At 41.2% G+C, this 13023-nt stretch overlaps 3 protein-coding genes across 3 annotated transcripts in view; 2 read left to right on the forward strand and 1 right to left on the reverse strand.

Moving 5' to 3' along the window:
* Positions 1-867: 867 nt before the first annotated feature.
* On the forward strand, positions 868-2949 carry LOC131893209 (replication protein A 70 kDa DNA-binding subunit-like). The gene has a single exon (XM_059243184.1). The coding sequence runs from the start codon at positions 1031-1033 to the stop codon at positions 2828-2830; it is 1800 nt and encodes a 599-aa protein (XP_059099167.1). The 5' UTR covers positions 868-1030; the 3' UTR covers positions 2831-2949.
* On the reverse strand, positions 2857-7662 carry LOC131893210 (S-methyl-5'-thioadenosine phosphorylase-like). Its single transcript, XM_059243185.1, has 6 exons — positions 7509-7662; positions 5704-5849; positions 5451-5618; positions 4013-4271; positions 3042-3251; positions 2857-2979 (listed from the first exon to the last, which is right to left on the reverse strand). The coding sequence occupies exons 1-6, from the start codon at positions 7521-7523 to the stop codon at positions 2950-2952; spliced, it is 828 nt and encodes a 275-aa protein (XP_059099168.1). The 5' UTR covers positions 7524-7662; the 3' UTR covers positions 2857-2949.
* Positions 7663-10635: 2973 nt separating this feature from the next.
* The window catches only part of LOC131892673 (phosphatidylinositol transfer protein alpha isoform-like), an 8472-nt gene continuing 6084 nt past the window's right edge, over positions 10636-13023 (forward strand). The window contains exon 1 of the mRNA XM_059242496.1: positions 10636-12304. Coding sequence (XP_059098479.1) covers positions 11384-12190 — 807 coding nt within the window. The 5' untranslated portion in view covers positions 10636-11383 and the 3' untranslated portion in view covers positions 12191-12304. The remainder of the gene's footprint in view (positions 12305-13023) is intronic.

Here is a 13023-nt window from a genome sequence, read left to right on the forward strand (position 1 = left end):
GCACTCAGAGAAACCAACTTTGATCTAGAGACCTGCGCGGTTTAGGGTTCCAAATTAAGAGACCACTCTCAAAAATTTTGAAATAATGAAATATATTAAAACCGTTGTTAATTGCTTCAAACTTTTGTAAAATTAGTTTTATGCTGTCTTTTTATGTGTCCTTTTAGCTTTTAAGCAAGCTGACATCTTCACGTCAGAGAATTTTTGTTCTTGTGAAATAGAATGAATTGTTTCGTGGTCTCAAAACTTTTTTTAGTGGTTACTTGACCCTCGAACGGATTTTTTGCCCGAGCCCTCATGATCAGACAACGTTGGATATGCCTCTTATTCACAGCCACTCGTCTTTGAGGAAAAACATTGTTACAAATCTTTTCAGGTGCTCTGCTTTACAAACTTGGCGACAAACCTATTTTGTTATTTTTCAATCAACATTTTTAACGAAAAAGGTCGACCGTCCTCCCCTGTTTTTTCAACCTCAGGGTTACAAAAGCAATGGAAAAAAATCATCCCATCCCACTTATTCATAAACATAGTTATATGTCAAGTAATCGAACTAAACCAGTAATTTTCATGCCCAATAAACAATAACATCAATATTTTCTCCGAGGTATAACTTATGGCATACACTGAGTCTTGGCTTTACGCTATTTGGCAGCCCTGTGAAACAAATGGTAACATAATTAAGGGACGGACGCCAATCAGGGTGACATTTCTGGCCATCTTTATTCAATTTTGCAGACTTTCTTATCCTTTGCCTTTACAATTACAAAGATTTCATTACATGTTCTGTCCGCACAAAAAAAAAACCTGCCAATTTTTTACGGTATCACTGATTTTGAACCTGAATTGCTTTCCTCGCTTATTTTTTGAAGCTATTCTTCATGTCTTAGTAGGGTCACTCCTTTGGGATACTAAGCGATAGTGTTGTGCTGAGGGAATTTAAAGTTTAAAGTCCCCATAATGATCAAGAGTTTAAACTCAGTTATGCATTGACAAGATTAAGAGCCCTCGAATCCCACTCCAATCCGACATGTCACTCACTTCAAACGCCGTCGCGACCTTTCTAGCCCAAGGCCAAATCCCTCCTAAAGGCCAATCCATGATTTTGAAGGTCCTAGGCTCCAAAACTTTGTCTGTGCCCGATCTGAAATATCGGCTCGCCGTTTCCGACGGCAAAGATCGATTCAACTCGATTGTGATGATCTTGCCGAATCCCTCGGCAATGCCAAAGAAGCATGACATTCTCGAATTCAACGATTCATTCAAGATCAATCCAGAGAAGCCGGATAATATGATGGTGACCAAGGATGGTCGCAACATCTGGATTGTTTATAACTTCAAAAACCTATCTTTGACCTCTTCCAATCCTGCCACACCCGTTCATGGGGCGTCTAATGGACATACCAGCGCTTCCACCTCTACCCCTCCACACCCACCCGTGAAAAGGATGGGCGAGGGAACGCCCGGACCTTCATTGGTCTCGGCTAAACGGTCTTTGTTCAATAGTCAGGTGGATAAGGCCACCTTGGAAATTAAGAGCCTCAATCCTTATCAGAATAAGTACACGATTCGAGCCAGGGTCACACATAAAGGAGAACTACGATCCTGGAGCAATTCCCGCGGTCAAGGAAAGGTTTTTAACGTCACGTTCGAGGACAAAAGCGGGGACATTCAGGCTACTGGTTTCAACGATCAAGCCGAGAAATTCCACCCCTTATTGGAGGTGGGCAAGGTGTTCTATTTGAGCCATGCCCAAGTCAAGCCCGTCCATAATCGAGCTTTCAACCAAACCTCGCATAACTATGAGTTGACCTTAAACCAGAACTCGCTTTTGGTTGAATGCTTGGCCAATACGGATGATGTGCCCACAGTAAGTTATCAATTCACTCCCATTCATGACATCAATTTTAAGAGCGATAAGGACGCTGTGGATGTCTTGGGCGTGTGTTCCAAAGTGAGTGAACTCCGTGAAGTGATTGGCAAGAGCACGGGGAAGGCCTTGAAAAAACGAGATGTGACTTTAATGGACGAAAACGAAAGCACCATCTCGTTGACTTTGTGGCAAGATCAGGCCGAGACTTTCGAAGGGTTGCACAAAATTGTGACTTGTAAGAACGCCGTGGTGTCCGATTTTAATGGAAAATCCCTCAGTGCCTCTTTCAAGAGTCGACTGGAAGTGGAAAACCTGGACTTGCCCGAGGCTCAAGCTCTTCGAAAGTGGTTCGACTCCAATAATATGGCCCGAAAAACGGCAGCGATGAGTGGAACACCGCAAAGTGGCAACATCGATCAATTGCATGATGAGTTCACAAGTTTTGGCATGATCAACCTGGAATTCATGGGCACCCAAATCAATGCCAGGTACTACAATGTCGATGCCGTCATTGCCCATCTCAATGGGGACAAACTAACGTACAAGGCTTGCACCGAAGACAATTGTAAGGCCAAGGTCACAGAATCCGGCAGCAACACATATTTCTGCAAAAAATGTGGAAAAAGCGATTCCAAGTTCACGTATCGGTACTTGATGAGGGGTCACGCTTTGGACGTAACCGATCATCAGTGGTTCACTGCATTTGATGAAGTGGCCAGTGAGATTATGGGCCTTTCGGCAACTGAACTCATGGCTTTGAAGGATCGATCTGACGCTGATTTTGCCCGAAAACTCGACTCTATTCAATACGAGAGATATTTGTTCCGTGTCAAGTGCAACATGGAGACCTATAACGATGAGAATCGTTTAAAAATGGTCATTTTAAAAGCTGCCAAGGTTGAACCAGGAAGCCCTGCACATATTGAGAGGCTTCGAAATGCCCTCAAAGATGCCTAGCTCTATAGGCAAGGTACCTTCTAAAGAACATTTCGCCACATTTTACTTTCGCCTTCAGGGGATTCCTCCCGCTCATGAAAATTGTTTTATGTATGACAATAAATTACTATATTCTTTCATCATCCCATCACTCCTCCTTTCGCTTTAGCCTGTAAAGAAAAGTTCGTGGTTTCATGAACTTGCGAGGATTCCAAAAATATTTCGCGCATACCTTGTTCTTCTGAATAACTTCATTCCAATCAGCGGCTCCCATGTTCTTGACAGTTTCCATGAAAAGCTTCTTGACGTTATGAACGTTTTCTTTGAGGACCACCATGACGGCCTCGACCGAGACGGCCTCAGAATGAGGCCTCCAACAATCGTAGTCCGTAACCATGGCCACCGAGACGTAAGATAATCCGGCTTCTGCTGCTAACACCACCTATAAATCGTATCAGGTGTCTAATTAACTCGGTTCGAATTGGTAATGAGAGAGAGTGTGTAAAATTGACCTTTTAGGTACTTGCTGGCATCATTGAATGGAAAATAAGCGATGATGGCCAGCTTTTTACATATAAATACATATATTTACATCTAAATATCATATATATTATCATTGAAATATGTTTGTATTTGCACATTTCATGGAGCACGTAGGAGAAATTTAAACCCATTGAAAAATATTAAGTCTAAAACCCAATTTGAAACTACCAAAAGGCAGAGTTAAAGGCCAAATGGCGCTTTCGTAAATGTTTGGTAATCTCTTTTAGGTTCATGTACTGCCTCATTGTTAAGGGAATTTGTCACTGCTTCCCAATGAGAAATATTTGTACTTGGTCCTTTTTTTAAACAAAGGGTTAAAAAAGTAGAGAAAGTAAATGATACTTTATAAAGTAAGGATTACTTATATCTACTAAAACAGACACAAACGAGTAAAATTGACTAAAAAATGACTAATTTAGCCTAAAAAAATCTTTTGGAGCGAAACAACTGTGCTTTGAGATGTGAACATAGCAAGAACTGAAGTTTGACATGATTTGTGACATTACATCCATAATTCAAAAATAAATTCTTTTAACAAAATCAGTTCGAATTACAAGGTCTGGGGATTTTTAGTTAAAAAATGGGATTTTGACGCGAGTCGTACGAGTCACATTTTATGTTAGGTCAACCATGGTACCTCAATTGTTGAAAAGATCCTACCTCTGGTACTGTTGTCATATTAATGACATGTCCACCCCATTGCTGAAACATGAGGCTCTCGGCCTTGGATGAAAATCTAGGACCCTCAATAGTGACCATGGTTCCTGATTCGTGAATGGTCAACCCCAACTTCTTTCCCGTGGCTACCACTATCTCGCGGGAAGCGTCACAAAACGCCGGGCTCATGGGAATATGGCACACTCGTCCAAAATTTGGCCCACTCGCTTGGTCATGGAAGGTTTGAGCCCGTTTGGTAGTTCTGGAAAATCATATGCCATAAGGCGTTCAATTTTTGATTTGGTCTGCCACACTGTATATCAAACTGCAGGGCTTGAACCGTTACCGAGNACCATGGTTCCTGATTCGTGAATGGTCAACCCCAACTTCTTTCCCGTGGCTACCACTATCTCGCGGGAAGCGTCACAAAACGCCGGGCTCATGGGCTTGAACCGTTACCGAGAAAAAGTAACACGTTACCGTTACCGATAATCTTAGGGAATGAGTAATGCGTTCCCGTTACTTATGTGGCAAAAGAGGAGCTATAGAGACATGTTAAGTACCGGATCGGATTTCAGCTGTGTGACCTAGTCAGGCTGCGCCACAATCGCGGCAAGAACTACCATGGTTTTAGCACATCCAGTGCTTTCAAAGTTTCATTGACAAAATTGTACGCCATGTTTTGGAAATCGTTCGACAATTATTTTGAACCATTTAAGTTCAACGTTCACTTGATAATGATGACATTACATCGCAAGTGATGAAGACATGCAGAAAATACGAAAAAAAGATTTGGTGCCAACTTTTTGCCATCAGTAAGAAGTGTGGTGACACTTTCCCAAAGCTTTACACCTCTCTATAATTGCAAAATAACGTTGATGTGTGTCTTAACGTTTAGTAGATATGACGTGAAACAAGTCACTCACGTGATCACCAATTTGATCCCATCAGTAGTGATGGGATCAAATAAATTTTCAAAATCAAGATTGTCGAAAAACATGGAAAGTGAAGCACCGACAGATTACATCGCCACGTAAAATGTTAAGTTTGATTAAAAAGCAACCCTGGTTTGACGAAAGGAAAATCAGGGTTACTTTTTGAGGCTAATTAACGGGTTTCCGCCATTCCATCAGTTATGCCATATGGCATTGAAGATGTAAATTGGCAGCCCTAGTTGCAACCTCCCGTGATTATTAATTTGGTCCCCATAAGTGGCAACGTAGTCATTGAATTTGAGACGGAATTTTTAAAAAAATCGGGTAAGAAACCTTTGCACATTTTTCTCTCCCTCGTCTATAAAAGAAGAAAGGAACGGCAAGCGGAGGGCTAGGAGCCCGTTCCGTTACCATTAGCGGTAACGTTACTCGAAAACCGACAGCGTTACTACGAACATTGCTACTTGTAACAAAGTTAATCAAGCCCTGATCAAACGTGATTTTACCTATCAATGAACGAGTCCAAGATGACGAAATCCCCTGGTTTGTAGTTTTCCCTCAAGGAGCCACAAGCAGTGGAGGCCAAGATGTGAGTCACCCCTAGTTTCTCCATGGCTCGAATATTGGCCCGGTAATTCACCTCACTTGGGTTGATCTTATGACCTTTGCCATGCCTGAAGAACGAAACAGTCAATATTTGGCCAAATGTTTGAAAAGAACTGTAATGGCTTTTGTTGTATCATGTTTTACTTTACGTACCGAGCTAGTACCACACAGTCCACTCCATCAATTTTGCCGGTCACTAAATTGTCGGAGGGGATACCAAATTCAGTCTCGACCGTGACCTCTTGGGCCTCGGTGAGTTCTTCTAAATCGTAGAATCCAGAGCCGCCGATGATGCCAATCTGAAATTGGACAACATCATAGGGTCTGTAAAGTCATGAATGATTGGACGCTTTTTTGTACTGTCAATATGCATATTGGTGGTAAAAATGAACATTTAGGGACAAAGAATGCTTAGACCCCACCTAGATATATTCAAATTTAGTCATGTAGAATAAACAATGCCATATTATTAGTAATTATTAGTATCTAGAATTCATCCGAGTTTCCATATAAATTTTTCAGATCGTGCAAACGAGTGAATGCTTGTTCAAACAAGTGAGCAATTAAAATAAAATCAGCGTTAAAAAAAGGAAAAGTATGTGAGAAAAATAACTGTCCTTAAAAAGCAAAGAGCGCCATTAGTCCTAACACAAAGTTTTTATATTCAGGAACAATTCAACACTTTTGTACTATCAGTTGGCATTTCGTTCATATACAGGGTGTAAAGAAATTAAGGGCCGCTCTTTGTGACTTCTGAAAATCTTTTCCCTTTACTCAATGAGGTTCTCCACTTTCAAATGGTTTGAGGATGAACACTGAAAGGCACACCAACGTCCCTTGGTCTTTGCCGGCCTTCAGGATGCCCTCAGCTTTGGTTCTGACCTTAAGACTGCGCTCACTTGCATTTTCAGACATTGTTTTGACGGCAATCGCTCAGAGGGTTACTCATCGCCTCTAGGATATCGTTAGACTACTTGTAATATGCCACTATGTACTTAACAGTTCCTTTTAATGAATGCTTGTGGTTTGATGTCAAAAAATCTTTGAGCACGGAGAAGTATTGTGAAAAACAGTTGTGGAGGCCCTAATTTCTTTACACCCTGTATATTTGGCCAATCTACGGCTCAAGAGACCAAATTTGAGTAACAAGTTTGCAAACGCTTAAGACCAGAGTTGTACTGAAAATAGTTTCCTTATTGTGGCAAAAAAAACCAGATATTTCAAGTCTGTTTCAGCCGTTGAAATGCTGGGAAACACAATTTGAAAGAAGGATCAAACCCTTGTCGTTTTTGGTAAAGACTCCCGGATTCCTACAGGAACGTAATCGATAATCATTTTTGGCGTTAAGAAATGAAGGAGAAATCGCAATTTAGAGAGTTCTTAAAATTGTCGAATACGAAGTAAGGAGGACACGCCAACAGCAAACCGCTTCCCGATTGTTTGCTCTTCAAACAAAATTTGTTAAGGCTCACTTATCCTTTGATTTATTTTCTATTTTGCTTAAGTTGCATTCGAAGCAGGGGAATCAAATCACTATTTTGAGATGGTCTAATGATTTGAGCAAACATCATAATCACTTTTAATTAAAATAACAAGATAATCTTACCCCGTAGATGCCGTATTAATAGGTTAAAATTACCTAATCCTACAACGATGCAATAAATCACATTTTAATCACAAGTGCCCTAACCGAATAGTTTGAATACTGTTGAATTGTATTAAGCTTGAACCAAGGATTCAATTCAATAGGGTTCATTGTAGGAATAAAAGTTGGTCAATGACATGACCGCCAAATAACATTGATTACCAGTTCTTCCCACCTCAATCAATATCACGATTCATGAATACATCCTTAGTTTCATGAGTTTTCTTAGCTGAAACAAACGAGTGGTTCTTCTGATCATTTGCTCAACTGAAACAAAAGATTGATGCATTTGAAACTAAACTCTTTACCTCACCTTGAAACCTGTCATTGCGTATGTTGTGTTGAATTAAGTTTGTTGAAAAACTGAAGTGATGTCTTGCACGTGAAACCTTCCAACCAAACTACCTCAGAAGAGGCCTCATTGCGTGCATGGCGTGTAACTATTAGCTAACCGAACCGAAAACCTGTTTCCTTGTTGGATAAGCAGCATAACAGCAGAAACTTGATGGAGTGTTCTTTGGCAGAGCATGCAGTGCATGTTCTCATTTAACGCTTGCTTATGTCTTATTTCATTGGAGAGTAAAATGATGGATTTTAGAATAGGAATTACTTTAGAAGATATTTCACTTTTTCATTTAGAAAAGGTTTAGGTTAAAATACAACAAATGACATCAGGAATTCAATCAAGACACAAGGGGTTTGCTTAAGGTAAGATAAACAAGCAACAAGTCATTCTTAGCCGTTCAATTTGTGTTCTGCTTCATCTATCCAAAGGATCACACTAAAAAAAATCTTTGTTGATAGGCTGTTTCTTGCAGGCAAATTATGACACCTGAGACTATAGAAATATGACTTTGAAATATATACCATTGAATTGCATTAATGAAATATAAAAAAACTATCAAAAAAGACTGATTCAACTTCAATAAAAGTGCGCATATTTTTTTTCACCATTTTAAGCAAAAAAATGAATCCATTAAAGTGCACAATTTTGCCCTTCATAGACCATATATTTATTTTCAGGCCCTTATTTCTAGTCAATCATGATTTGAATCAAAACCCTTCTTGGGTCAAAGGAATTAACTTTAAACATGGGTTTTAGATATTTTCATATCTTTTGACATGACTTTTCACTGTATGTTTTACTAATGTTTTAATGTGCAAAATGTCAATGTAACCCATAAAAGTATGTTTCCCTCTGACTGCCTTGTCCGGCATGTTTCCTGCAAGTTTGATCCCTCATCAAACTACCCCGCTAAATATATCTTAAATGTCGAATTTGGCTGTTTTAGACAAGCCGCTTTTCAAGAAACCGGCCATTTAAACGGTAGATGACGGTAGCTCCTGAAATTGATAACGTCAACTTGAAAACGTTAATTCGGGCTGAAATAGGATTTGAGGGGATGACTTGATTGCTTATATGAGGATTTATGTTAAGCAGTCTAATACAAATTTGCGTTATGCAATCAAATTATCGGGCGTCATAAGGCGTCGCTTTTAAATTTCGTGATGCTGATGCTATCGACACCCTGAGACAATCAATCCTAAGGGCGGCTTTTTATGGACTTGAACGACTTGAGCAGCCTCTTTCGTCCTCCAGCAGGCTTGCTAATTTGGAGCTGGGCCAACCAGTTTTCCAGTGCAGCCTTAATGAGAGAAAACCAGGCTGTTCACAATATTGAAAAACGTTTTGGGTCAAGCATATAGGAAAGATTATGATACTGATCACTACACATGTGGCGGTAACCTGTTCTAATGTTTTTTGTCAAAGCAATAATACAACGAAATTAGTACTACCGATGCTAACAGTGCAGGACAAGCCTCAAAATTAAAATTTCGAAGAGAATGGCTTTTGCTGTAATTTTCAGTAATTCAAGTTTACGTATTATCTTAAAAAACACTTAGTGTCGAAGTGCAGTTTGTTTTGGTCTAGAGGGGCCATTTATTATTAAAAATAATCTACCGCTAGGGACTAAAAGTCAATCTGGGAGTTCAATGGTCCGTCTACTCAAAATGTAACTGAACTACTTATTGATTAGCCATTGGATTTGAAATATTGGACAGGATGTTATAGGGCTCGTCAAACGAACGCGTTCATGAGCAACTTATGTTATTCACTGGGGTAAAATCCAGGACAACATGCCCAGCCAAACAGCACTCACTGTGTATGCATTGAATTTTGCCATTTATTTCATTTCATTTGCTTGTCTAAGCAAATAGCATTCTGGTATTGAGCCAATTTGACAGTGCGTTTACCGAACTATACCAAACATGTTCATTTTGTTGGGTTTGTGCACGGACTTCTAGAGATATGGACTGCAAACGGAAGCAAAAATATCCATCTCCTAAGCCGCTCATCTTATTCCAAATAAGCCCTTCATACGACCACAAGATCTTGTTGAATAGATGAACTCAGCCAAGTTTGAGCCCAAACCTATGCTTAGGGAACTCAGGAGACATGTTCAAAGTTATGTAGTAAACATTACATAAAATTTGAATTTTCGGCCTGCTCTACATAAGCGTTTGACACCATAACTTTGAAACAATCGACTTTGCATGTAAATGATATTAAATCGACCTACACTTAATGGAGATCTACGTTTCTTATTTTATTACTTTAATTCGAGAAGTGGCTCAGAGTGGCCATGACCAAGAGCAGGCCGATTTGCCGGGAAGCTCGTTTGGATTCCACATTTCTAGAAGTCCGTGGTTTGTGTAACACAGCTCACTCAAAATCACTCTTTTATTGAAAATTCTATGGGCGAATGGTGCGAGTTAACTGGGATGTTTGTCTTAGTTCTCCCTCCCAAAAATGTCCAAAATCAGGGCTCCAGACCACATTTTTCCTTGAATTTCATTACTTGACATGACCTATGGAGCAGAGATCAATAAAAAATCTGATCACTGGACCTGAGTTGCAAGCAACCTCATATGACTTACACATAAAGAAGAAAAATAGTTGTGAGAAAACTAAAGGCAAAAAGCTATTGTGTTCAATGATAGAAATATAGAAAAGTCATACTTTTTCTTCATCAAGAAAGGCATTGTAATGATTAACACCCCCAAATGTAATATTTGAAGGGGCTTAACATGCTAAGGTAATTATCAAGCACATTAACACCCAAACGAAAACGTTTACATCCCCGACCAATCAACGATAAGTTGAAATTCTTAGCCAAAATAACTTACAAAAACGTACCAACACTTCATAAAAGGGTTAAAAGAAATATGATTTGACAGGCTATCATTTCAATCAGCTATTTTTGACCTATTACCTTACCAATGGAAAATGTCCAATTTTCCTAATTGAAGTATATCCCCTGACCATTATAACCCATAGTGAGACAAATCCATCCGAAGATTCGTTATCTCTCCTACCTCGTTGTTGGTCATTGACTCATCATACCATCAAAGTTCAATTCAAAATGTCAACCCTGAGCATATCAGCTTGAAGGAAGTGACTGTCGTCGTGGATGTGGAGGATTGTCGAGGCCGCCCGCCGCTCATGCCTAGGGTTCCTACTAGCACCCATCTCAAATCTCTCACCCACACGTCGCCCGTTGGCCATCCCACTGCCTCCAGCCACATATTGACCCTCCATCCGCTCGAGAGTCACTTTATTATTTCATTTGAACCTAGGGCTATCTCGATTAGCATCCCAAGATTCTCGGGGGATCCTCAGGATTTGTCCTCTTATTTTAGCCGGATTCGCTGCTGTGCTTGTGTGAGAGGGAACGTGCAAGTCTCGGCCTAGTGAGATTGAACAGCTTCTCTGGCCGCTGGCTCGCTGTCTTTTGATTGAGGCTGCTCTCCTTCCAATCTCTGGGCTTGAGGACACTACTAGACGGCCTTCTTGTGGTGCTACTACTACAACGATTGCTACACACGCAGCTCATACACACTTTCACTCGTGATTGCCCCTTTTTTGGCCTTTTGAGCTGCTCGTTCGTTGGTCTTGATCGTCTCCCTCCTTTTCTTCAGACTCGGGGTCCCCTGGGAATTGGCTCATTTTGGTGACGAGGCTGTTTGGCCAGGCTCTTAAAACAGGTGTCATATATCCTTGGTGCATGAGGCGTGAGGTCACTCTTGATCGGAGTTGAACCTGGTTGGCACTTGATCAAGGTCTGGCCACGCCCCCTGAGAGGTGATCACTTGAGACAGGGATTGCTTTTCCGGGTGAGTGTCACCATGTTGATCACCGAGTTCCGCGTGACCTTGCCCATGACGGTGGAGGAATATCAGGTGGGGCAGTTGTATTCCGTGGCTGAGGCCAGTATGAACGAGACGGGGGGCGGGGAAGGGGTGGAGGTGGAGAAGAACGAGCCCTACGACAACTACCCGCTACTCAATGGCAAATTCCTGAAAGGCCAGTACACCCGGAAGATCTACCATTTGGCCAGTAAGGTGCCGACCTTGGTCAAATGGATCGCTCCCAAAGGTGCGTTAGAGATCCTGGAGGAGGCTTGGAACGCGTATCCTTACTGCAAGACGGTGCTCACCAATCCCGGGTACATGAAGAAGAACTTCTTCATCAAAGTCGAGACGTATCACTTGGCTGACCGTGGCGAGTCTGAAAACGTGCATCAACTCACCAAGGAGCAATTGGCGCAGCGAAAGGTGGTCCACATCGACATCGCCAACGATCCCGTGCTGGCCAGTGATTACAAGAAGAAGGAGGACCCAACCCAGTTCACGTCTAAAGGTGGACGGGGTCCCTTGGGTGGCGATTGGCGCAAGACAGTTCAGCCCGTGATGACCGCCTACAAACTGGTCACCATCGAGTTCAAGTGGCTGGGGCTTCAAAACAAGGTTGAAAAGTACGGCATGGAAGCAGAGCGACGGCTGTTCACCAATTTCCATCGTCAGTTGTTCTGCTCCATTGATGATTGGATCGAGCTCACTATGGAGGATATTCGGAAATTGGAGGACCAAACGCAAGCTGACCTTAAACAACAACGGCTAACGGGTGAAGTTCGTGGTACTAAGCCGGTATGAATCCGGATGCTTCAATCTTGTTCTCAATCGAAGAAGAAACACCCCCAAGATTTATTCGCCTTAGAAGACATACCAAAAAGTGTTTTCGCATGACGCTCGTCGATAGGTCAGTCGGTCAGTCGGGCGGGCGGGCCAGGATGCAAAGTTTCAAATCCACGAACATTCCACCGTTTTCTCAACAACACACCCACCACCATTCCGCCTTGGCCGTACAGCAGGTGGTTTGTGTAACACAGCTCACTCAAAATCACTCTTTTATTGAAAATTCTATGGGCGAATGGTGCGAGTTAACTGGGATGTTTGTCTTAGTTCTCCCTCCCAAAAATGTCCAAAATCAGGGCTCCAGACCACATTTTTCCTTGAATTTCATTACTTGACATGACCTATGGAGCAGAGATCAATAAAAAATCTGATCACTGGACCTGAGTTGCAAGCAACCTCATATGACTTACACATAAAGAAGAAAAATAGTTGTGAGAAAACTAAAGGCAAAAAGCTATTGTGTTCAATGATAGAAATATAGAAAAGTCATACTTTTTCTTCATCAAGAAAGGCATTGTAATGATTAACACCCCCAAATGTAATATTTGAAGGGGCTTAACATGCTAAGGTAATTATCAAGCACATTAACACCCAAACGAAAACGTTTACATCCCCGACCAATCAACGATAAGTTGAAATTCTTAGCCAAAATAACTTACAAAAACGTACCAACACTTCATAAAAGGGTTAAAAGAAATATGATTTGACAGGCTATCATTTCAATCAGCTATTTTTGACCTATTACCTTACCAATGGAAAATGTCCAATTTTCCTAATTGAAGTATATCCCC

Source organism: Tigriopus californicus, chromosome 2, assembly GCF_007210705.1.
Source record: "Tigriopus californicus strain San Diego chromosome 2, Tcal_SD_v2.1, whole genome shotgun sequence".
Taxonomy (NCBI): domain Eukaryota; kingdom Metazoa; phylum Arthropoda; class Copepoda; order Harpacticoida; family Harpacticidae; genus Tigriopus; species Tigriopus californicus.

Bases quoted from the DNA above. Each gene is read 5' to 3' on its own strand.
- LOC131893209 (XM_059243184.1), top strand. From the start codon at position 1,031: ATGTCACTCACTTCAAACGCCGTCGCGACCTTTCTAGCCCAAGGCCAA.
- LOC131893210 (XM_059243185.1), bottom strand. The intron at 3,252-4,012 runs GTAGGATCTTTT...TACGATTTATAG, and splicing joins ATATGACAACAGTACCAGAG to GTGGTGTTAGCAGCAGAAGC. The intron at 2,980-3,041 runs GTATGCGCGAAA...TTTTCTTTACAG, and splicing joins AAGTTATTCAGAAGAACAAG to GCTAAAGCGAAAGGAGGAGT.